At 48.1% G+C, this 26,002-nt stretch overlaps 1 protein-coding gene across 3 annotated transcripts; it reads right to left on the reverse strand.

Annotated features, from left to right (window-relative positions):
* Window positions 1-374: 374 nt before the first annotated feature.
* Window positions 375-25,302, reverse strand: LOC146337827 (protein NKG7-like). 3 transcript variants are annotated; one of them, XM_084815323.1, is made up of 5 exons: window positions 25,159-25,302; window positions 14,333-14,550; window positions 10,935-11,081; window positions 1,211-1,342; window positions 375-681 (listed from the first exon to the last, which is right to left on the reverse strand). In XM_084815323.1, the coding sequence occupies exons 2-5, from the start codon at window positions 14,496-14,498 to the stop codon at window positions 641-643; spliced, it is 486 nt and encodes a 161-aa protein (XP_084671449.1). In that variant the 5' UTR covers window positions 14,499-14,550; window positions 25,159-25,302; the 3' UTR covers window positions 375-640. The 3 variants fall into 3 exon arrangements, with proteins under 3 accessions (XP_084671449.1, XP_084671450.1, XP_084671448.1); XM_084815324.1 differs by having other exon boundaries at window positions 25,172-25,271; XM_084815322.1 differs by lacking the exon at window positions 25,159-25,302 and adding an exon at window positions 22,153-22,381.
* Between the last annotated feature and the right edge of the window lie 700 nt (window positions 25,303-26,002).

Consider the following 26,002-nt stretch of genomic DNA (forward strand, 5'->3'; position numbering starts at 1 on the left):
GGCCCCCCTCCCTAAATCCATTGCCCCATTCATGGAGAGGGAAGAGATTTCCCAGCCTATCTTCTCACCACCCTACTGGCCATCTCTGCTTATCCCCACTCTGGGTTTGGTCTCTTGGTCATGCTACATTGCAGTGGTTGCAATCCTGTAGCCCTCCAGATGTTGTTGGACTCCAAATTCCTCCAATTCTAGCCAATGCATCCAGTGGTTAGGGATGATGGCAATTGTAGTCCGATATCCGGAGGTCCACAGGTTCCCACCCCTGAGATAGTGTGACAGGATGTGGGGAATCAGCTTGTATAGAGAGAGTTGTTTAGTATTTCATACATCTGAAGTATGAGTATTGCATATATATGGCCAGACATCTCCTCAATCAAGGACTAGTCACTTTATTCATTGATTTATTTGTTTATGGCAGGAAGTATAAAAGCCATCTGAAAAACTTCAACATGGTTGTTAAAACGCTTTCAGTTTCCTTCAGAATTCTTCAGAAGTTTTGCTTAAGGAGGAACCTCTACATTCAGAGTTCTTTATAGTTACTGCTTAGTTGTTGTTTTTACGTGCATGCATTTATATAATAAAGGAAGAGCGGCTGAGCATCTGTGCAGCTGAAGAAGGTGCCACCGTCTTTTCCCAGTCCTCATGTCAATGTTTTGGTGTGTGCTTTGTAAGCAAGTGCACCTGTCAGGAGAGAAAAGTGATTGATAGGGAAATCAATCTAGTATCATCATCTGGGCTCCCTTCTTTTTTCCTGAGTTTTTTGTTTTTGTTCTTCTGCCATTGGAAGCAGCAGCAATAGCAGCAAATACTTGCGTGCCCTGGCTGCCATTTTAAATTGTCTACATTGCCATTTACCTAGCATCATTCTGGGGCATTTATGGGCACCGTTGGAGGAAACAGCTGCCATCATAAAATGATGGCAGAGAATATCCAGAGAAAATTTTGCAAAGTGGCCATCTTTTCCTATGGGGTTGAGGTAAAGAATAAACTCTCAGAAATTTTCAGGGGAAAATGTGTTTTGAGAAATCTCAACTCTACTCCAGACATGTTCAGGAAAATTACGAGGTAGCCATTTCTAATAGTTTTGCAATAAAAGTTACTGGGACATACACAAAGGTCCAATAAGAATGCCTGTATGTGTGTGGAGGGGGGAGGTCTGGAAACCCTATGTGTTAAGCAATGTTGTCATTCGTGTTCTGCACATACTCACCAGTTAAAAGGAACAGAGGCCCAGAGGCCCAGCCCAGGCCAAGAGACCACTCATACCATGTCCTCAGCCTCCGCTCATAGTATTCAGAATACACTCCTGTGTAGGTGGCCATGGCAACCAGGGCACAAGTGCCTAGGATCCAAAAAGATGGTTCATTAATGTTAGATAAAAAGTTCTTGCTTTCGGTTTAGAAGAAAAGAATGCCAAACAGGCAGCAGTGGATCCAACACTATTTTATTGAATATTTTGAAAAACGGGTGCAGAGCAGTCTGGACCCCGAGACACGTGTGCAAATAGGGATGGCGGAGAATTTCTCCCCGAATCTTCGGGGGGCCGAGTGCCAACGCATTCGGCCCCTCCAAAATCAGCGGTGAAATTCTCCGCCACTCCCCCCCGGGATAGGACTTAACTTTGGCGAATGTCCCTCCCGGCGGCGGGTCCCGGCGGCGGTTCGTCAGCCTTTCGTCAGGGGCGGGGGCGGCAGCCGGTCTTCCGACCGGCTGCCGCCGCCGCCATTACAAAGTGTAAAAAAAAAACAACAACCCCGTGATAGGCTACGTAACGATTAACGTAGTCTATGTAAATCTTTACGTAGACTACCGGGCCCAAATAAGGAACGCAAATGCCAGCGCCCATAGGCCGCCGCCATTTGCGTACGCGCTATTTTTTTTTTTTCAAAGTCACCCGTGATAGGCTACGTAACAATTTACATTGCCTATCACGGCTGACTTTGGAAATCTAGCCATGATAGGCTACGTTAATCGTTACATAGACTATCATGGGGTTTGTTTGTTTTTGTTTTGTTTTACACTTTGTTTCGCGGCCGGGGAGACAGGGCGCTTCTCCCCGGCCTGAATTTCGGCCACGTGAGGCGGGAAGCCTCCCCCCCCGGCCTGAATTTAGGCCGGGCGAGGCGGGACACCTCCCCCCCTCGCCTGAACTTCGGGGGGAGAAGCGAAGCGCCTCCCCCCCACCGCGAAGCACCCCTGCGAAAAGGTAAGTGACTTTCGTACATCCCTATGTGCAAAAGCCTTTTATACCATATCACTTCTATTGTTCTTGCCAGTAACCAATGAAACAGTCAGTACATCAGCATACCAAGTCAATAGCCAATAAACAGTCAGTATCAGCTTACCAAGCCGTTAGTCATGAGCGCGTCAGTATGGTTCCCTTTTTGCTCCGCCTACATTTTTCCCGCCACTCGGGTTCTTACGTGACTGAGGCGCCAACCAGTTATGAAGTCTCTTTTTCTAACAATTCCCTCCTTTAAGTCTTTACTCACGTCTTAAAGCATTTTAAAGCGGAGTCTCTTTTGTTATTGGGATCCCTAGTCTGGCTTTCCAGGGATGCTTTTCCACCTCAGGAATTTGCACCAAAGGTGGTTTGGGAGACGCAGGTGGTCGAGGGTCTCTTTTGACGGGGATTAGTTTACCTTCTTTTTCTTTTGCCTTCCGTATTAGCTGATTGACGGTTTGGTGAACCTGTGATGGACTCCACTCACCTAACCCCCATTGAGGAATAGTCCTCACACTCCCTGGTTCTGGTAGCTCCCCTCTGCGGAGGCAAACCGTGCTACTTACTGGTAGAGTGCCTCTCTTTTCACCAGTGTAAAGTGGCTTAATCAATTGTACTTCATAAACCCCTATCCCATTACAAGTGGTGGATTTCTTGGACTTATAGTGCTCCGCTCCCAAAGAGGACCTATAGAATGCCTCTCCCCAGTGCCCATTTTCTTGGCAACAGTTCCTTGTTGCCCTGGCTGTTATGCAGGAGAGCAACATCAGGCTCCATAGCCACTTTATTTTAACAATAGTGGTTATGTTATCAAGCCCGACTGAGTCGGATCCTGGCCTTTCTTAGGTGCTGAGATTTATAAACAAGAGGCGATTGTGGCTCCTGGATGGCTTCTTCGCCTGTGTCCCTGGCAGCTTCCGGTGGGGTGCCAGGGAGCAGAGGACCGTTGTCCGTGTCCTCCTGTTCTCTCCGGGTGACAGGAGGAGGCAGGGGTCGTCTAAATGGCTCCAATTGACTGCAATGTGTCTATTTGCTAGAACCTACAAGTTTTATACAAGAATGGCTGGTTGGTCCCACTAAGTAGGGCCCTTCCCACCCTTCCTTTAAAGCTTCTTTATTTTACTTTTTCAGCAATACTTCATCTCCCGGTTGGAAGAGATGGATGGGGGCATCCAGCGGCAATCTCTGGAACGGGACAGGGTAGGCTCCTAGCTGTGAAAGAACAGACTGTAGAGAAGTCAACTGGCCCCTTAACATTTGATCTCCCATCTCCCATTTGACCTCCTCCCTCTTTCTGCAGTGTACCAGAGGCGGGAATCCAAACATTAGCTCAAAGGGGGACAGCTTTATGTCTTTTCTTGGCATTTTTCGAAACTTTGTTAGGGCTATTGGCAGAGCCTCAACCCAAGTGAGTCTTACCCCTTGCTGGAACTTGGTTAGAGTCTCCTTGAGACTCTGATTGGTTCTTTCAACCTGCCCACTCGCCTGGGGTCTCCAGGGGCAGTGTAGGTGCCACTCTACCCCCAGGGCTTGAGCCAACCCTTGCGTAACAGCTGAGGTGAAATGTGAGCCCTGGTCAGATTCTATAACTTCAGGCAAGGAGAACCGGGGCACCACCTCCTGTAACAACTTAGCAACTACAGTTTTCGCTTGACAGTTTCTGCATGGGAACGCTTCTACCCACCCCGTCATTTGACACACTATTACAAGCAAATATCTGTAACCCCTACATGGTGGCATTTCAGCAAAATCAATCTGTACCCTGTGGAAGGGATAGTACGCCCATGGTCGCCCTCCTTTTGGTGGAGGGGGTGCCCTGGGGAGTTAGTTTTCTGGCAGACCTCGCAGGTTGCGGCTAGTCGATAGGTGCGTACAGTTAGGCCAGGAGAGACAAATAGCCTCTTGCAATAGTCCATCATGGCTGATGCCCCAGGGTGTCTAAGAGAATGATGCACTTGTTCTAGGATAGCTCCCTGCAGGATCTGCGGGAGAAGCAGTCTTCCATCCGTCATCTGGATCCATTCATCGTCGCGGGGACTCACTCTGTGTTCTTGTGCCATTTGCAACTCAGAGGGGGAGTATGTGGGGCACTCTCCCCTTCTGGGTAAGACAAGGAATGTCCCTTGGATTCCTTCCTTGGCTGCTCTCTTTGCGGCCTCATCTGCCCTTTGATTTCCCCGCTTCCACTTTTCTTCTCTCTCCCTTCCATGGGCTCGGACGTGGATAACAGCTACTTGCAAGGGTAGTTGGAGGGCATCTAGAAGGTCCACTATTAAGCCGCCATTGGCTACCGGGGATCCATTTGCTGTAAGGAATCCCCTCTCCTTCTACAGTTGCCTGTGATCATGCACAACGGCAAAGGTGTTTTTGCTGTCGGTGTACTCACTTCCCTTTGCCTGCCTGCAGGGCTCTTGTTAAGGCTACCAACTCAGTGGATTGGGTGGAGAAATGAGGAGGCAGTCGTTCTTCGTGTACACTCTCGTCTTGAGTAACGACAGCCGCTCCTGTGTAACGCTTTCCATCTAACATCTAACTAGACCCGTCTACAAACAGATCTTCAGCTCCCTCTATTGGTTCATCTTCAAGATCTGGCCAGCCTTTGGTGTCTAGGTCTAGTACTTCGAGGCAATCATGATCTGGGAGCCCCGGTCTACTCGTGCCCTGTATTGTCAGCAGCAGTGTGGCGATATCGACTTGGATTTGGTATGGCCAGGGCAGGTGGCGACACAAGGGCAGCTTTGAGACTGAGGAAAGACTTATTTATTTCTTTTTAGTCCATTTTCATTTATTTAATTTATCTTTCTGCAGCGCCTCATACAGCGGTCGCGCCGTCTCCCCATCCATGTAGACAAGAGGGTGGGCAGCTGGCTGGGGTTGAGGCACATGGAGGTCCACCCAGGAGGAGATTTTACATCTCACAGAGTTGCGTCAGGGCAGGGCCCCTAGAGGTCTTCATCACCAATGCCCTCAAAGGCGTAGTTGCCATGGAAGTTGTTGGCCCCAGTGTCAGCAGAAGAGCTGGAATGGCTGATGGCACGCAGACTGACGGAGCCCAGTTTGCTTGAGACCTTTGCAATAGACTCCCTGCTTGCATCAGGAGAATCCAAACGAGGGGGAGCCTTTACTGCTTGCTGGCTGCTTAGTCAATAAGTCCCTTCTTAACAATGCCACCGGACAGGAGGGGGTACAGACAAACACGTGTTTTAGGTGTGTTTTCCTAACCTTGGTGAGCAAGGGATGAGAAAGGGGCACTCGGGTTGCCCTTCCTTCAACCCCCATTATGGTGGTAGATCCCCCACTTCCCGTTGGTGGCCTGCTAAGGGGGAGGATGGACAAGGCGGCCCCTGTATCTACAAGGGCATCATAGGAGCGGCCCCCAACTTTAATTTTGACCATGGGGTCCCCTCTTGCCTCGGAGACGGCCAAGAGGGGGCCGGGCCCCTGTCTGTCCTAATCTCTTGTTCATACAATACTCTTTGCTCTTCCCCTCTACTTTCTTTCTCTTTCTGTTTTAGGGCTTCACAGTCTCGCTTCCAGTGTCCAATCTTTTTACAGAAGGCACTGATCTTTTCCTAAGGGAGGCCCTTTTCTGTTCCCCTTTCCACCCTTCTTAACCCCTCCTTGCTCTGGCCTGAGAACGGCAGCGAGGAGTTTTGCTTGCCTCTTGTCTTTCATAAACTTTCTGAACTACCTCTAGTAAAACACTTAGGTCAGCTGCCAATCCTTTCTCAACCTTCTGCAACTTCTTTCTGATGTCTTGGCAACTATTCCCCATGAACTGAGTCGTGAGAATCCTTAAATTATTTGGGTCATTCAAGTCAACATCAGTATACTTGGCGAAGGCTTCCCTTAGCCTTCGGAGGAACACGGCAGGAGGCTCGTTTTTGTCTTGTTTTAAAGTCAGAACTTTTTGCAAATTGGGGGCCCTCCACGCGGCTTGTCTCATGCCTGCTAAAATGAGCTGAAAATACGGCATGCCTCTGCTTTTGTGCAGCGGTGGCTAGTCTCTGATCAGCCTGTTTTAAAGGCAACACCGCTGCTATCTCATCTTCGGTCACAAGGGGGAGCTCCTCCCTAAGCTTGGCGTGCGCGCCGGCAAGAATAGTCGGTTTCTGACTAAGGAAACAAGTGTTTAACAACATCTGTGTGTCGTCCCAGGTAGGATTGTGTGTGAGCCTCACATTTTCTATTAAGGACAACAATGGACCGGGGTCCTCCTCAAAGGGAGGATTGAACTGTTTCCAATTGTACAGATCAGATGTCGTAAAGGGGACGTAAACAAACATTGTCCCCTGAGGGTGTTGGGCAGTAGGATCGGGGACCTCTCTAATAGGGAAGGTCAATTTTACTGGTGGCTGAGGGTCCTTTTGTAAATTGTAATTAGGCCCTCCTTTGGTTTCCCCCTCTTTATCAGGCACCTTTTCCTGGGTTCGAGGCCCCCAAGCACCCTTCATCTCTTTAAAATCTTTCTCAAGGGCGTCCAAACCATCTTGGAGAGTGTCCTCGAACTCAGTCATAGACCCAATCTCGGGAATTTTTAACAGTTGCAACTCTTGGGCAGGCTCCCTTGGGGGAAATGAAGGCTGGGGTGGGCGTGGTCCCCTCCCGACAGCCGTCCCATAGGGAGGAGGGAGCAACGGATCCTCGGGGGCCGTAGCTACCACCCTAGGTGTTCCCTTCCTCATCAATTTTTTTCTCAGTTATCACAGGGAGGGCCAAGGACATACATTTAACTACCCACGGGGCGGGCCTGCCGCCGAGGGGTACGCAAGTTGCCCATGAATCAATATAGGGGAACTGATCCCAACTTCCCCTCTGTGTTACTATTATACGCACAGCAGATACCAGGGTTGGGTCAAAAGACCCCTCGGGTGGCCATTTGGGTTCTAATACCGGCCATTCCCGGGCACAAAGAAGGACAAGGCGATCCTTCGTCATCGTAGTTCCATAATCCTGCTTAAAATGTGACCAGTTGCGCAAACAACACTCCAAGGGCGTATGGGACTCCTCCGTGAGCCTGGATTGGGACCCGCCCATGATGGTGGGATTTCACTCAACAAATCTCGTGCTTTGCCCTCCTCTGACCCAGCCCGTCGCTGAGACAAGGAAATGCAGATCAGGGCTCCTCACTCGCTTCGCCCTCGTGTATCCCCTAAAGTAAGCTGTTTCACTTACCCCGAGGCCTCCTCTGTCCCACCCGCAGCCGCGTCCAGCTGCCTATTGATCCACTGCCAGTGCCAAAAAGGAGTGATCACGTCTCCCTCTCCCTCTGGCGTTGGTCCCCAAGCGCCTTTGCCGCCACCGATGTGAGGAAAAGGCAGTGTAAAACAACCGCCTGTGGCCACTCCTCCTCCGTGGCCCCTCGGCTCAGCGCGAAGGGGAAGTCCCCCGAAGCAGGATCTGAGTCACGGCACCAAGTTGTTAGATAAAAAGTTCTTGCTTTCGGTTTAGAAGAAAAGGATGCCAGGCAGGCAGCAGTGGATCCAACACTATTTTATTGAATGTTTTGCAAAACGGGTGCAGAGCAGTCTGGACCCCGAGACACATGTGCAAAGGCCTTTTATACCATGTCACTTCTATTGTTCTTGCCAGTAACCAATGAAACAGTCAGTACATCAGCTTACCAAGTCAATAGCCAATAAACAGTCAGTATCAGCTTACCAAGCCGTTAGTCATGAGCGCGTCAGTATGGTTCCCTTTTTGCTCCGCCTACATTTTTCCCACCACTCAGGTTCTTATGTGACTGAGGCGCCAGCCGGTTATGGAGTCTCTTTTTCTAACATTAATACCCCCTTGGGAACTATGTATTCCTGCAGAACTCCTACCCATGTTTCCTTCAAGGAGAGGAGCTGCTGGAAGTGTGTGATGGACATCAGATATTTCGAGGAGAAAGGCTGGAGCTCTGCAAATGTGGAGGACAGGACAGTTGCAAGGTGTCAGGCCCAGGCCAGGCCCACATTCAGCTCTATTCAAATCTGGAACTGGTGAATGTGTACTCCAGTTTTGGGTCTTTGAGGGCAGTTATTCACCAGTTATTGACCAAACTAGGTAGGAGATAGGCTCCTCGTATTTACACTGTGACCAGTACAGGCTGCAGCTTTTTGAGGTCCCCTCCCTTAGGGAGTCTACCTTCCTTTCACCATTGTCACCTGGTGCTCCACCCAATACGGGAGAAGTGACAAGGAAATATGTTTTTTTCTAATGGTAGTGCAATAAGACAAACCAACACGTGTGATTTTGCAGTTAAAATAAAAACAAATTTTGTTTAATAAAAGAAGATTAATGCATTATTAATCAATCTATGCTTGGTCCTAACCTACCTGCCTGCTCTTAGGGGTGTACGAACCACACTCACCCGTCCAGTCTGGGGCGTCCGCTGGAGAGGTGAGGCGATCCATCCCTCCCCTCGGAATCCTTCTTGGCCGGCTCTGCTCCGTGGCGAGTCTGCGGAGCCGCCTGCCAGGCCTGTCCACAGCCGGACGTCCATCTTCTGCCACGCAAATGGCGTCCGGCATAGCGGATGCCATTTGCATCCCTTCCCTGGGCCGTGATAGGCTACATAAATATTTACGTAGCCAATCACGAAAACAGTAGGGATGCAAATAGCGTCTGCTATGCCATTTGCATCCCTGCTCTTTGCCATGATAGGCTACATAAATATTTATGTAGCCTATCATGACCAAGGGCAGGGACGCAAATGGCGTCCACTACGCCGGATGCCATTTGTGTCCGCAGCCCGGCAGCGGATGGCTGCGGATGGCAGCGGATGGACCTGGACCGGCCGACACCAGGTAGGGTCTGTCCCTACTGGACTTCGTGGGGTGGCGGGGGGGAGCAGTCTGTTCTTCCACAGACTCCGGGGGGCCAGATTCTAAAGAATCCAGCCTCACTCGAGTCCGTGGCAGATTTCTCCACCATCCCTACCTGCTCTAAAAAGGTAAAATGTAAAGGTGTCCCCAACCAGTCGTGTCTGACTCTAGGGTGTGGTGCTCATCTCCATTTCTAAGGGGAAGAGCCAGCGCTGTCCGAAGATGCTTCCGTGGTCATGTGGCCAGCATGACTGAACACCGAGGTGCATGGAATGCTGTTACCTTTCCCACCGAAGCTGTACCTATTTATCTACTTGCAATTTCTTGCTTTTGAACTGCTAGGTTGGCAGGAACCTGCTCTACCCCTTCTAAATCCTATTCCCCAAACCCCATTCACCAGATGAAGCTTCCTGAATCCGTACAGCTCTATCTGACCTCTGACTGTCAGTTCGTTCCTTTTATATAACCTCAGAATCCTCTCGCGCGCACAGGCCCCTCCCACCTTTCACTCACTCCCTGTTAACCCTATCTTACCTGGGTCGCATTTAACGATACAAACATATACATGAATAAAACAGGCATACGTTACACCCCTCCTCCTCCTCCTCCTCTTTCTCATAATTACTACCAGTTCCTTGCTTGACAGGCAAAAATCCAGTGAGCAAAAACCAGCATACAGTGGTCAGGAGGAGGAGGAGGAGAGCAACTTCAGGGAGTTTTTGTCCATAGGCCCCTGCTGGGGTGCCCAACCATGCCTACCCTTGACGCTGGCCCTGTCTGTGACTGGCCAGTCCACAAGGCTACGTACTGTCTGCCAGTCGCAGGAGGTGATGGTGTGCCCCCATCCCCCCGGCCTTTCTCTGCTGGCACCAGGAGCCAAGGAGGAGCAACAGGACACATGGGCCGCCATACTTGCTCATTCCCTCTAGTCCCAAGTTTGTGATGTTTGAATGGGGCTGAATGGCACAAAGACAGCACAGAAAGACTTTAAAATGGCATTTTAAGTAAATATATATATAAAATGTTTAAATAGTAATACCTGCTATAAAGCTGGCTATGGCCGCCATCTTGGCCAGGGAGACAGAGCCAACACTCCAAGGGCGTATGGGACTCCTCCGTGAGCCTGGATTGGGACCCGCCCATGATGGTGGGATTTCACTCAACAAATCTCGTGCTTTGCCCTCCTCTGACCCAGCCCGTCGCTGAGACAAGGAAATGCAGATCAGGGCTCCTCACTCGCTTCGCCCTCGTGTATCCCCTAAAGTAAGCTGTTTCACTTACCCCGAGGCCTCCTCTGTCCCACCCGCAGCCGCGTCCAGCTGCCTATTGATCCACTGCCAGTGCCAAAAAGGAGTGATCTCGTCTCCCTCTCCCTCTGGCGTTGGTCCCCAAGCGCCTTTGCCGCCACCGATGTGAGGAAAAGGCAGTGTAAAACAACCGCCTGTGGCCACTCCTCCTCCGTGGCCCCTCGGCTCAGCGCGAAGGGGAAGTGCCCCGAAGCAGGATCTGAGTCACGGCACCAAATTGTTAGATAAAAAGTTCTTGCTTTCGGTTTAGAAGAAAAGGATGCCAGGCAGGCAGCAGTGGATCCAACACTATTTTATTGAATGTTTTGCAAAACGGGTGAAGAGCAGTCTGGACCCCGAGACACATGTGCAAAAGCCTTTTATACCATGTCACTTCTATTGTTCTTGCCAGTAACCAATGAAACAGTCAGTACATCAGCTTACCAAGTCAATAGCCAATAAACAGTCAGTATCAGAGAGTCACTCCGGGACTCATTCCCTCTAGTCCCAAGTTTGTGATGTTTGAATGGGGCTGAATGGCACAAAGACAGCACAGAAAGACTTTAAAATGGCATTTTAAGTAAATATATATATAAAATGTTTAAATAGTAATACCTGCTATAAAGCTGGCTATGGCCGCCATCTTGGCCAGGGAGACAGAGCCAACATGTGGGCAACAGCAAGAGAACCAAAGGCCAAAGAAGGAGACGGCACCACCGACTGCAGCCATCAGCATGAACGCTCTGGTGGCATGAATGTAGTCTGCAGGAAGCCAAGAGAGAGGGGTGGGCTTGGTGTGGAAGGGGACAGCAGTCACCATTATGAAGGTCTCGCTTAATATCCCCCCCTCCCTGATCACAGTGTTATCAGGTAAGGCCACCAGAATCTCATCATTTGGCCTAAAGGTAGGGCCAGTCCTGTGTTGTCATCACTGCAAAGCTTTGATTTAGTAGATGCCTCCACATTTCATCCCAGCATCACCATGCAAGCACTTTACTGTGCCCCGTGTTGCCAACCCCAGCAGGATCACATTGTGTGATGGCTCCATGCTCACCTCCTTGTAAATACATATGGAGTGGCTGCTCGCTCCCCTCCTACCACCACCACAACATTAGCCCAGTCAACTGACCCTCAGCAGGCCACCTGGACATAGCCTAGTGATACTGGAGTGGTGGCTTCAGCTGCCCATTCACGCCATGCTCCTAGTGGCTGCCTCCTCTCTCCACTGCTGTGACAAGCAGGTCTCCAGGCCAATGGATGACAAGCCCATGGAAGGAATATGTGAGAGAAGCTACGTATGCCTTATCTCCTGTTTTGGTGGGGAGATCTGAAGGCCTCTGTCCAGTGTCTCAGCTCCAAGGACTGAGCCTGTTCTAACCTTTTAAAGTTGGAAAGGCAGCCAAACCAGGGATGCACTACTGTTTGCAGCCCTGTTGGGAAACTTGTTGTAATGTAGGGTCATCCTGTCTACCTCTTCTGGAATGAAGGGCTGAGATAAGTAGCTGATACATATTTAATGATTTAAAAAATCCTACTAGTTTATATCTCACTTTGGCTCAAACTCCAGAAAGCCAGGAAAATGGAAGCCAAGGCTGATGCCTTTAAAGACATGCCCCATGATACGAAATGATGTTGTGGAATGTCACACATTGTGCTTGCTTACAGCTTACCCACCATTCACCCCACACTTTACTTTGGTCTTTCAGGCCCAAATCCAGAGGATTTGGTGTGCCTGGGACCAGCAAAGATGCCCCTTGATGTCCAATAGCCTGATGAAGCACCTGAGCTTTATTGTATTGCTAGAGGGATCTTCCTGTGGGTTGGCCCATAGCTGTTTCTTGCTCTGCCTGGTGAGCTTCAAAACGTGAAAGAAATATATGATATTCCTGTTTTAAAAAAAACTGGAGTAAAAAAGGTAAATATGTCAATCTTCACCACTGTTTTACTTGTTGTGCTCCTGACCACTTTCATTAGTTTGGTGTGAAATTTGCCACCATGGGGATCATGAATTCCACGCTTCACATTATTAGCTCAACTGGTTTTATTTGTATACATTATAGCATTTTGAGGCCTATAGTGACAGACACATTTGTTGCTGCTGCTGCTGCTGTTGCTGCTGCTGCTGTTGTTGTTTGTTTATTTATTTATTTATTTATCGTATTTCTATTCCACCTTTTTTCATCCAAGGACCCAAGGCGGTGTACATCATCCTCCTCCGCTCCATTTTATCCTCACAGCATCAACCCTGTGAGTTGGATTGGGCTGAGAGTGTGTGACTGGCCCAAAGTCACCCAGTGAGCTGCCATGGCTGAGTGGGGACTAGAACCTGGATCTCCCGGCTCCCAGTCCAACACTCTCATCACTACGCCATGCTGTTGTTGCTGTTGTTGTTGTTTTGCTACTAGCCTTAGCTAAATGGGCACTTATATGCCCATTTAATTTAAAAATGAATATTCCCAAAGTGATGCAACAGAAGTGTTGGATGTCTTCTAAGGTACATACTTGGTTCACATGGATTTATGGGGAATCTTCACAGATATGCCCTACCCCCATGTCCGGCTTGCCTAGCCATGGGGGGGGGGGCATTGTGGGCACGTGCGGTGAGTGTGCCGGGCCACCATTGGTGGAAGCCGCATGGCGCCACTGAGGAGGGGAGGGGTCAGAGAGGCCTCTTTACTCTCCATGCCCCTTCCAGCTGCCTTCAATCATGCAGCTCCCCCCGCCCTCCCTTAAGCAGTGTGGGCTCTAACTGGTTGCCCTTTGTGGGGCCATGTAGGAATATCTGGCTTACGGTCCGATTGGCCTGGGCTGTGCATCTTTTCGCCTCCTTCACACTGTTAATGGGGTTGGGTGGGTCCTTTAGGTAAATTTGGTCTGATTTTTTGTTAATTTCAGGTCACATTTCTGATGGTGGCTAGGATGGGCAAGGGGGAATGAGCTTAGGGATGATGAACATTCAGAGGCATTGTTATGGTGACAGGCGACACTTGAGGCCTCCTGAATGGGTTTTGCGGCTCAGTGGGGGGATAAGGGTTGCCTACGAGACCGACTCACCTCACTCACCCAGGAGCTTTGCGGCCTGGGAGGGGGTGACAGGGGAAAGTCTACCTCCCCCATAAGGGGTAGTTCTGCAGGGCAGCGATGCTGTCACGCTGCTCCTCAGGCTGTGTATGTTTTCGTCCATTATTGTGTCAGCTAGCAGGTGGCACAGTCCAGTGCCCGTCGTAGGTTTTCCCCTTTGCAGGTATTTCAATAAATGTGGCTCAATTTCAATCCAAGCACTTGCGTCCGTCTCTTTATTCCCCCTGTCCGCTTGCAAAGTCCTGCAGTGGTACAGATAGGTAATTTTACACCCTGGACTTAATGTTCTTATGGGTCAGGGGAGGGGGCTTCATGTAGCCTTGGGTATTACTTCAATTGTGAAGCACACAACTAACATTTCTCTTCTCCCACCAACTACCATTCCTTGCTTTGAAAATGCTGCTGCAGTCCTTATATGATAGAATGTTTGCTAAGCCTGCCAAAAAAAAAAAAAAACCCAAACAAACAAGCCCAACAACCTCTGAGGATGTGCAGTTTTGCACTGTAAACTCACAAGAATCATGGCACCATCACAATTGCAAGAATAAGGTGGACCTTGCTTTCTGCTTCGCTGATGTCCTCACCTGCTGCTCTCTGGGTAGACATTCGCACCCCCCCACCACCACCACTGTAGGCCTGTCAAGAACCCAGTGTGTGACCTGAGCAATAGCACTCCCCAGAATCCTCTGCTATGTGGAGAGACATTCTGACTGATGTGCAGCAGTGCCTTCTTGACAGAAACATCTATGCAGAAAGAGTTAGAAGACATTAGAAGCTTTGAAAGAGCCTGGTGTATGCAATCTTTGGTCACATATGATGATCGGAGGGATGACCCATCAATTGTCCCACAGACATTTGCAAACATTAAGGCACACAGAAGAAGTCAATGTACTTCTGACTACCACACTTTGAGTTGTCATTTTTCATCTTACCTTGCACATTCATTCCCAGTAGGACACACTGGGAATTCCAGTTGCAATGCTTCCACAAGCCCATATGGAAACTGCCCGTCACCCAGTAGTCCGTGGCCACACAGGCGAGGAGTAGCAGGAAGCTGATCAAAGAGCAGATGACAGCGCTGTTCTGCAGGCAGCTCATGGTGGAGAATAGTCACGACTCCCAGTCAGTGGGCAGCACAGTTGGGATGAATCTGAGGGAAGAGAGGGATGGTCATGTTCTGCCACACCATCTGCTGCTGTCACTTGTACTGGGGTGTTCCCTGCCCTTCTTAAGTGCCACTGTCCGCTAGTGACCATAGGGAGGGGAACACCTGGTTTGAGCAATTCACCTGGCTCAAGCTGCCCAGGTGCAGAGGCCCAGAGCAGATGGTGAAGATACAAAGAGATGGTGACATCAGCCTTCAGAGTCTGAAGAGTGAGCAGGAAGAAGCACCCTAGAAAAGTCTAAGGACAGCTAGGGTAAAGGAACTTGCATTTTGCAACTTTTATTTTCTTTTAATGCCTTTTGTATCACTCCACTCTATTGGGTAAAAAACTTTAGTTGTAATTTGTTTGCTTTAAATCTACTAGTAAAACTGTTGTGGTTAAACCCTGGGTCTAGATTGTCAGTCACCCCACGTCTACAACCTAAACCCCACGTTACTGGGAAGGGGAAGTTTGAAGGAAGGAAGGTGGGACACTTAGGGAGCCAAGAAATCCTTAAGGAGTTGCTCAGGGGGTCCAGGTCATAAGCTGAGCCTTGACACATCTCGACAGATTTTATGAGCACTTCAAAGAAGTGGGACCTCAGCAAAACATTGCAGCATGGAGAGTTCTTGTTCAGAGTTCTAGCAAGCCAGGCAATGCTATTTATCGAGATACTCCCTTCTATTCCTGCTCCTGGTTCTCCATTGTGTTCTTCAGCAAAACTCACTTTTCTGTGGGCAGTGGCCGTCCAACTTTGGACTGCCCTCCGAAGGGAGGTATGACTGGTACTGACTGCTCTCTTTATTTATTTGGTGGCTGGATAGCTTTCAGGGCTCTTGTTATCTGGTTATTTTATTGCTGTTGAATTGCATTTGTCTTTCTATAAAATTCTGTACACCACCCTGGGATCCCTTGTGAATGAAAGGTGGTTTATACAGTATATGTTAAAAAGAAATTAGTGCAACAGATCCCGTTGAAAAACAATAAAAAGGTAAAGGTGTCCCCAACCAGTTGTGTCCGACTCTAGGGTGCGGTGCTCATCCCCATTTCTAAGCCAAGAGCCAGCGCTGTCCGAAGATGCTTCCGTGGCCATGTGGCCGGCATGACTGAACACCGAGGCGCACGGAATGCTGTTACCTTTCCCGCCGATGCAGTACCGATTTATCTACTTGCAATTTCTTGCTTTCGAACTGCTAGGTTGGCAGGAGCTGGGACTGAAGACGGGAGCTCACTCCGTCATGCCGCACTCGGGTCTTGAACTGCTGTTCTGCCAACCTTCTGGTCTGCAGTTCAGCGTCTTAACCACTAAGCCACCGCGGCCTGTAATCTTTTTAGCTCATTTCCCCACAATACACAAGAGAAAACCAGGCCTTCCCTGCGCCTCTTTTGCTGGTAGTTGGGCACCCCACACACCATGTTACACAGAAAGTGGGCGGGAAACAGCAGTCATGTAGCTGCTGTCTTCAGGTCTTTTTTGTAAGCTTCCCAGAGGCATCTGACTGGTGGCCACTGCTGGAAACAGGGGTTACTGGTTTAGATTATCTATTCTCCTGATGCTCTTCTTTGGCTCTCTGGATTGCACCCTTAGATGCACAGACCCATTTTGTGCCATTGATAGGCCATATAGGAAGTAGCAGTATTGATAATATTAAGGGTAATATCCAACATGGTCCCAGTACTAGCTGGTTGGTTTATGCTAGTACAATGAAAAGAGCATTGGTGCTGGGACTATGTTGGATCCTACCTAGGCTGACCATATTTCCTTGAGACAAAAATAGGATATTGGGATGACAAAAACGGGACGGGGTTATGTAATAATCCGTATTCATGAAAAACCACAATCTAACAAAACAACTGCAGCTCCCTTTGTGGTCTCTCAGGCTGTAAGAGACCTAAAAAAACACCTAAACTCACTGCAAAAGAACATGGAAAGGGGTGCAAATGAATAACACTAATTTATTGCATATACACACAAAAACACTCATAAATATACATATATAAAATACTTATAAAATATCACATGAGCAGTAAACAAATCTGTATGGTATACCACACTGAACACTCTAATGCAGGACTGCAGTGGCCAGACTGCAAAAAAATCATAAACATACACCAAAAAGAAAAAGAAAAAAAGGAATGAACACCCCAACTGCTATCACAAGCCGGTATATGCTAACATCCCACCGGAGAGTTCCACTGTAATAAAAAAATAGCTAACAGCCCGTTGAACCGAAATATGAGTCTGAAAAGTCCGAATCAAACTGAATGTAGGGCAGAAAGAATCTCTATGGGTGGAATGATGGTAGAAATAACAGTAAGACTCACCCTCCTGGCTCCCACACGCTGAATGGGGCTTAGCGACCGCCTCTTGAATTCCCCGCCACTGCAAACAAGCAAGGGGGCGGTGTCTGATCGTTGCTGGCTCAAGAAGCCTGGCCGTGACTGGATAAAGGAAATGGAACTTCCTCTTTCGACACCCTAGTAGTTTTACTGCATGCATTGTTTAGCATAGAGCCTTATGATAAACTAGGGCTGCCAGAGAATTCCGCCACAGATCCCAGGGAGGCCGAATTCCAGTGAATTTGGCCCCCTGGAATCCATGGCGGAACGAAGCAACCTGCCCCAACACCCCACGAAAGCCCTGCAAAACAGAGCCTACCTGGCTGCGGCTCTAGCAGCAGCGGCAGCTCCAGCAGCAGTGGCAGCGGCTCCAGCGACAGCAGTGGCAGTGGCTCCAGTGGTGGCAGCAGCAGCTCCGGCCACTGCCGGGCTGCGGACGCAAATGGCGGTTGCTACACCAGCCGCCATTTGCGTCCCTTCGCTGAGCCGTGATAGGCTACATAAATATTTACATAGCCTATCACGGCAAAGAGCAGGGAGACAAATGGCGTCTGCTGCGCCATTTGTGTCCCCGCTCTTTGCCATGATAGGCTACGTAAATATTTACGTAGCCTATCACAGCAAAAGTGGCGACGCAAATGGCGCAGTGGATGCCATTTGCGTCCCCGCTTTAGCTGTGATAGGCTATGTAAATATATACATAGCCTATCACAGCCTAGTGTAGGGATGCAAATGGCGTCCCCTACGCAGGACACCATTTGCGTCCGCAGCAGCCTGGCAGCAGATGGAGACCCTGCTGCGGATCAGCCCAGCCGGCGGCTCCGCAGACTAGCCGCGAAGTGGAGCCGGCCGAGCAGGATTCCGGGGGAAGGACTGGATCGCCTCCCCCCCATTGAGGATTCCGGGGGGAGGAACGGATTGCCTCCCCCCCTCACGGACCCCAGCGGAGCAAGGTAAGTGGGTTTTCGTACACCCCTATGATAAATGCGTTCAGTTTTTTACAAAAAAATTGAAAAGGGACAAAATTAACATTTATATTAAAACGACGGGACGGTCGGGAAATATGAAAAAAAAGGTACTGTCCCATTTAAAATGGTACATATGGTCAGCCTAATCCTACCCTAAGTCTAACCCCCCCCAAACAATTATGGCACATCTCCAGTGCAAAGGTATTGATTTGCACAGTGGCCTTTAGCATCTCTTCCTCAATTCTATTTATGTAGCTTCAGAATTCACTAGCCTTCAAGCTATTTAAAAAAAAGCTGTGACAGTTTTGTCCTTGTCTAAGGATGTTATGATATAGGATGTTTGTATTTAGCTTAATTATAAATCAGCAGGTAATATATCCTCTGCCAAATTCCAAGACAAAGGGCTCCTTCATACGGAGCTTTTATCCTGCAATTGAGATGGCTCCTTCAGGGAAGTTTGCAGGCTCTTTACACGATGCCATGACCCTCCTGCACTAAATGCCCTTTTTCTTCCATTTTTAAATAGATCGCAGATAATGAGCTATCAAATTACCCCGTTGTGTTCAGCTTCAATTTCCTCTGTGAAAAGAGTTAAAGTGGCAAGAAGAGGAGTGAGATCAATGAAAGATGATGGAAGACTCAGATATGGGGGGGAGGGGAGGGGAGGGGAGGGGAGGGGGGAGGGAAGCACGTGTAAAGGAGAGAGAGAGCTTCGGCTATTGGGCGGTATAGAAATGAAATGAATAAATAAATAATAAATAATAACGGGAGGCAGCTGTGATCCTCCATTTAAAACGGAAGCAGAAAGCTCCATTTTAAATGCAGGAATCTAGGCTGGTGTAGAGATGCCCCAAGTGTCACCGAGGAATCTGTGGGTTTACAACATTCCTTGTATTAACACTCAGAATTTTTAAAATAAAGGACTCTGAGGTCAGCATGTCTTTTTATCTTTTACTTCAAAATCTCAGTCAGTTTTCATTATATGATATAAGAGCATTAAACATATGAGAATGCATAGCAGTTGTAAAAAAAAATAAAATCTTTAAAGCTTTTTAAGAACCATTTAGGAGCACTGCTGCCTTTAAAGTAGTAAAAGTATCTCAGCCAATAACATTTCTGAGCTGGGAGCAAAATGGAGCTGAGAAATCAATGTGAGGACCGCTGCCGCTGCCCTCCTGAGGACACAGATGTTGCATCCTGTGAGAACCAATCTGATGACAGGTAGAATGTTCTGGAGCTTTTGTATTTTGCCTCTTCTGATTCCGTATGAGCTCCTGATATGTGTTTCCCACAAAACAGGAATTTATCTAACAATTAGTTATCATTTTTCCCCAAATCCTCAGTAGGGATGTCGGAGGAATCCATCTGGGGGATTGGGCCTGCCAAGCTTTGGGCAGCTGGGTCCCCCTGGACTTCTGACTCATTTGTCCACAGGGTGGCAGCTGGTTGGCCACTGTGTGAACAGAATGCTGGACTAGATGGACCCTTGGTCTGATCCAACATGGCTCTTCTTATGTTCTTATGTCTCTACCACCCAAGGGATTGTACTCTAAAAGGAAGTGGAAGAACTGACACATCCTGCCAAAGATGGCAAAACCTCTCATCTCTCTCCAATTAGCTTTGTGACCCATTTCCTTCCTTCTGCATTTTCTCTCTGAACTGCTGACCTGTCCCAGCGGCAGCAAAAGTGTCTCAGTCTTTCTGAATATTGGGTTGGATCAAGATTTACCATATTGAGAGTACACTAATTTCAACCTATGGGACTGGAGTTACTCATGACTCATTTTTGTTGATTTCACTGGGTCCATTGTAAGTATTACTAAATTGAGATTCAACCCACTGATTCCTGTCAGATTGTTTGGAACAAGACACTTATGCACTTACCTTCAGAGATGGCATCAAGGGTCAATATTGTTAGGCATGTGCTGAGGCTCACACCCTGGCCCATTGTGAACCCTCAGAACCTCCTGGCTAAGGTAGATACTTACACCAAATCATCCCCAAAGAGGAAAAAAAGAGATGATGACATACATTTGCATATTCTATTTTATATGTATGTATGCAAAATTAGAAATAATTTATATTATTTAAATATAAACACATTGCCTTCTCATTGATTTTAACCTACAAAGGATTTCTTGTGATTGCAAACGCAGAATTATAGATACCAGAAGAAGCCAGTAGAGAGAAGGGGAGTCCGACACCAGGGGGAGTCTTAGAAGGGGGTAGAGTCTGACGGATCCCCCCCCCTTGATCTCCCAGACCCCGTTCGCCAAGCTATCACCACTGACTGGATCCACTCACCAAGCACCCCTTAACAAGCCACCATTTTGTGTAAAAATGGCAGCTCAGGATTTTCCGGATGTGTAATGTTATGAAAATGGCAGCTGTAAAGGGGCCATTTATGCAACATTGCTGGCATGAATGGTCCATTTACACCTGCAGTGTTGCATAAATGGTCCCTTTACAGCCTCCATTTTCATAACATTTCATATCTGGAAAACCCCAAGCTGCCATTTTTGTGCAAAATGGTGGCTTGCTGAAGAGGACAGGCAGCTCTGCAGTGCTTGCCAAGTGGTCATTGGGTGCTCCAGTGGCTCACACAGTGGGCAGGGGTCTGCGGTGGCAGCTCAGCGAGCACCTGGCAAAACTGGAGAGAGGTGAATCCGTCCATCCCTAGAAGCCAGGCTGAAAATCATGTGTGCATTTCACCCTCTAAACCAGGGCAGCAGAACCTCAGGTTGGGGTGAGGGTGGGGGTAAATCCAACCCTTCTGGGGTCACAATCCAGCCCTCCAGAGTCTCCCAGCAGGCCACACTTCTTCCCCTGACCTCACCCCCTTTCCCCAACCACTGATCATTTGGTGGTTTCCTGGGTTTTGTGCAGCTTTTCCCCCATTCTAAAAGGTTGAAATGCCTCTTCTAAGACTTAGTTAGTTTTAAGCTAAATTATGCTGAACATTTTGGTATTTTGGCCCCACTTCTTATGCCTTTGGTCATGCCCGCCGCTGGAATGAGGCCCGCAAAGGTGTCTCCAAAATTGATTTTGGCTCTTATTCTGAAAGAGGTTCTGCACCGCTGCTCTATAAGAAATCCTTAAAAAGAAGGGTTTGGTGTTGTTGTTTTTAAAGAAGGAATACAATTATACTCCTAATGTTAACATGTTAACATTATTGTTATAACAAACATGCTCTGGAAGACTGAGGGAGAATATTGGGGGAGGGGGAGGTATCTATGTATGTATATACTATTAGAAGAGGTGGCTGGATGGTCTTTCTTCTCCTTTATTGTATTTTCTCCAAAAATACTTATTTTTGAAGACAAGCTGCTGTGCTTCTTCCATACCCTTTAATATTGGAGCATCAAATGTCCTGGGAAATGAAGTTAGCTGACAATGTACCATTGTTCCTAGGGGCATTTTCTAGGGGAAAACATGGCTGCTTTCATGGGTACATCTGCCCATTGCTGCTGCTACTGATGGTCATAATAAATGTCATCAGTGAATATAGGTGACACACAGCAATGAATCAATTTTGGAATAAGTATTTTGGACATTAAAAAGTGTTATCATCTGTGTGTGTGTGTGTGTGTGTGTGTGTGTTACTTTGTGTGTGTGTACAGGATGATGTAATCTCAGTGAACTGAGGCTGACCACTGTGAAGAAATCAATGGATGAAGAAGAAGAAGAAGAAGAAGAAGAAGAAGAAGAAGAAGAAGAAGAAGAAGAAGAAGAAGAAGAAACTTCCCTCTTAATTTGCTTGGTTAGTCATGACTAACTAAAGTTCCATGGATGAGGTCTAGCTCTGACCCATAGGGCTGTGAGTTGGTTTTCTTGATCACTATTTTCTTTTGACTGCCTTGGTAAGTAAGACTTTCCCCATCAGTTTTGAGCTTTGTTAGGGTACTTATTCAAGCTGATTCCATTTTTCGCTTCACTTTGTACCGTCGCAACTTACATAGCCATACAGCTGTATCGTAGTCACTCTGCTTCCTATCATCGTTGCATAACAGTTTTAACTATCGTTTGGTGTCCTTTCTCATTCGAGCCGAGTGCAGTCTCTGTCTCTGAGTGATTTGTCACCAGGGATTAGGGGGGGCCAAACACCACCCTGCTTATTTTGAAAACCTGTCTTTTTGTTGCAAGGGTTCCTAGGAAATGCTAGCAAACTCTTAACATATTACTTCAAAGGTATCCTAGGAAAACATCGATGGTTTTTCCCACCTCTCCTCCCCTGCCAGAAAAGGAAAGCATAAAGAAACACACATGTCCAACCAGCCAAACAACAAAACCAAAACTTACCCTCAAAGAGGGGAGGAAACCATGGGACCCCAGCTCACTAGCTGACAAATTGGCCGTCTTGCCTGCCTGTCCAACTGCAGATGTTGATATGATGCTTTCGAAATGCTCAGAAGCTTCATTTCCCACCCCGATTAAAGGAATTACGAGTCATGGAACCACTAATTTCCTGCCAGGAAATTATAAACAGTGTACTAACGATAAACAAAGGGGAATCTGTGACACAAATGAACCCAAACCATGCAATGCTTGATTATACTCAAGAATGTTAACATTCTTTCATATTAAGACCTGGGTACATTCATAAGGGTGTAGATGACCCTTCAAGTAACCTGGACTCAATGATTTGGATTGTAAAGGTCAACACCTACACTTTGCTCAGGCACACACTGATTTTGAATTGGGCACAGACATACATTGTAGGACAGATTTTGGCACAGCACTAGGCTAGGAATGTACACACTGTGTAAAATCTGCTCTATCGGTGTTTTGCGGATTGTCAGGTCCCTTTTGTTCCAGCGTCCACTCGCAGATGGAGGTAGGGATGTTAGAGAATTCCACCACGGATCCCAGGGAGGCCAAATTCCAGTGAATGCGCCCCCCCCGGAATCCGTGGCGGAACGGAGCAACCCGCCCCACCACCCCATGAAAGCCCCGTGAAACGGAGCCTGCCTGGCTGCAGCTCCGGCTACGCCAGCCATCATTTGCGTCGCTGGCAAGCCGTGATAGGCTACATAAGTATCTACGTAGCCTATCACGGCTCAGGGCAGGGACGCAAGTGGCGTAGCCACTGCCATTTGCATCCATGCCTTTAGCCGTGATAGGCTATGTATATATTTACATAGCCTATCACAGCAAAAGACAGGGCTGCAAATGGCATAGCGGCCACCATTTGCGCCTCTGTCTTTTGCCATGATAGGCTACGTAAATATATACGTAGCCCATCACGGCAATAGGAAGGAACGCAAATGGCGGCTGCCGTAGCTGCCGCCATTTGCGTCCATGTCTTTAGCCGTGATAGGCTATGTATATATTTACATAGCCTATCATGGCTAAAGACAAGGACGCAAATGGCGGCAGCTACAGCAGCCGCCATTTGCGTCCCTGTGCAGCCCAGCGGCCGGATGTCCGGCTGCAGGCGGCCCCGGCTGGCGGCCCCAGCTGGCAGCTCCGCAGAGTCACCGTGGAGCGGACCCAGCCAGGGAGGATTCCAGGGGGAGGGACGGAGCGCCTCCCCCCCACCGCAGATTGCCCGGTGCGGAGCCAGGTAGGTGTTTCGTACATCCCTAGATGGAAGTGAATTATTTTTTGTCGTTCAGAAAAATACAAATAATTAGGGCTGTGTGCAGACCCCCTGATCTGCTTCAGATGCTGCTTCGGATCATCCAAAGTCACCCTGATGTGCTTCAGACTGATTTAAACCCCTTCCACTCCAACTCGGATCCAAATCCAAAGTGGAATTCGGATATCCAGATCACCTGTTTTTGGCATTTTCCCACTGACTTGCATGGGAAAATACAGATGGTCATAACTTTTACAGGTTTTATGATACAGGCATGAAATTTGGGACCTCCTCCTGGAGTGGAGGCCACCGTCAAGATTGCAGAGTCTGGCCCAGTGGGTTTTGTGCTATGCGGAGTTAAAATTTGATGTTTTCCACAGAAACTCTCAAAGCAAAGAGCTGTAACTTCTCCCTGTTTCTACACATGCACATGGCACCTTGGCCTCTCCCAGCCCCCCTTGAGGGCATCGCACCCCCCAAATCCCAGGCAGTTTGGCCCACCAGCTTGTGTGCTAGGCACTGGTGAAATCTGACTTTTTCCAGGAAAACTCCCAAAGCCAAGAGCTGTACATTCTCCCCACCTTTGTCCCTGCCAACACCCTGAAGATGCTTGATATTGCACTGGATTGCTTTGCCACACAGTGGACTTGTTATTGGAATAAGAAGGTAATTAATATAAATACTATGTGTCTCATGCTTTTTCAACACTGCCTTGAAATTTGGACGTATAGTGTTGGTGGAACTACAACCTAGCAGGCACATACATGGACACAGACACACAAGAGCTAAAGAAAAGCAGAACTACCTAAGCAAATGACGGGTGTCTTTAATTTAATGTTTTATATTTCATGTTCTTTTATGGAAGGCAGGGTAACTTCAAGAAATACAGGATGACAGCACAGGCGATAAGAGCCAAATGAAACAAACTTTAAAAATAACACACACCCTTCTTTAATTTCTGTTTGGGGAGGATCAACAGAGAGAGAAGACACAGATGGTTCACTGCAGCGGGGAGAGGGGAGAATAAACACTACATGGGCTGCTATAATATGCCTTTCTTTGAGAATTCAGAAAGATAAAAGTAAATGCTTGAATATGACATAAAAGGGGCGGGGGGGGGACATGTCCAGAAGTCAATGTTTGCTTTTAAGAATCAAAATAAGATGGAGTTTTTAAAAATCTAAAAGAGACAGAGTTGACTGACAAAAATGACAAGGAAATAGAGTGGAGAAAGCAGAAGTAACCGTCGACCTTAAACCACAAACACAGCCTTTTCCAGAGTCCAGAATCAAGATAGACAGACAGACACAGGAATGGCAGGGGAGGGGAGAACGTAGCAGCAGCAACGGAGAAAAAGCTATGTTAGCTTGAAAAATTATGGAAAGAAGAGATGAATCTAATCAAATGCAAATAACAAACTAGTTGGAGGTAGAAGGAAATAGGAGAGGGCGGCTTGAAGAGCTGCTGCAAAGGACACCGTCCCAAAGGGGACGGAGTATCAAGGAGTGAGGAAACGCTCCCAGTACAACCAGGTTGTTTTCTTTTAATTTAAATTTTGAGGAAAGCCTAATGGTGATCAAAATCAAATGAATTGGAGGAGCAGCTCCTAGGAATGCACGTGCACGCATGCACACACACACGCCATCCTCTACCCACACCACCACCCTTCTCCCAAAGACACAGCTAGAGCAATAACCGAACACAGCCTTTCGCCAAAGTATATATACCGCCTTCCTCCACCTCTCTCTGATTGAAGACTGCTGGCATCGGTTCTGGCTGAGAGTTCCTATTCGCCAAAGCACACTCCTTCCTCCTCCTGTGCTCACTTTCCCACGTCCCCTGCCTTCTCACGTCCACTCCCCTTCTGCCTTCCCCCTCCCTCCTCCTCCTCCTCCACATGAGCATTCGGAAGTTGATACATTTTGGAGACAGCCTGTCTGGACTGCTCAGGCTTTAAGTAGAGCTCTGAATATACAAGGAGGAGGACACGCTTCGTGGGGAAGGGGGGGTGCTTCGCCCCAGGGTACCTTGGTACTGCTCTGACCCGCCCCATATCACAAGGATTTTGCTCTGAATAAGCCTGCTTTGCCTTGTTATTTGGGCTTCGTAATGAGGCGGTGCCTCATTCACAATCATCCCAGAATGCAGGACATGGAATAATGGGCTCAAGTTACAGGAAGGAAGCCAGATTCCAGCTGAACATCAGGAAAAACATCCTGACTGCTAGACCAATAGGACAATGGAACCAATTACCTAGGGAGGTAGTGGGCTCTCCCACACTGGAGGCATTCTATGATTCTATGAGGCTGGACAGCCATCTGTCGGGCATGCTCTGACTTGGATTCCTGCATTGAGCAGGGGGCTGGACTCGATGGCCTTGTAGGCCCCTTCCAACCCTACTGTTCTATGATTCTATGATTATGCAAACTACAGAGAAGCAGGTCTTGCCACAGGCTACAGACAGTATCCTCATGCAGTAATTTGCAACAACCTTTCCTAGCAGACTCTGCATAATACAGTAGGCTTCAGGTACTACCTGCAATAAAACACTATGAATTAGAGTTGCTACTA

This window comes from Heloderma suspectum, chromosome 10, assembly GCF_057233095.1.
Source record: "Heloderma suspectum isolate Gila_16-S chromosome 10, 16-S_ref, whole genome shotgun sequence".
In the NCBI taxonomy this organism is placed as follows: Eukaryota; Metazoa; Chordata; class Lepidosauria; order Squamata; family Helodermatidae; genus Heloderma; species Heloderma suspectum.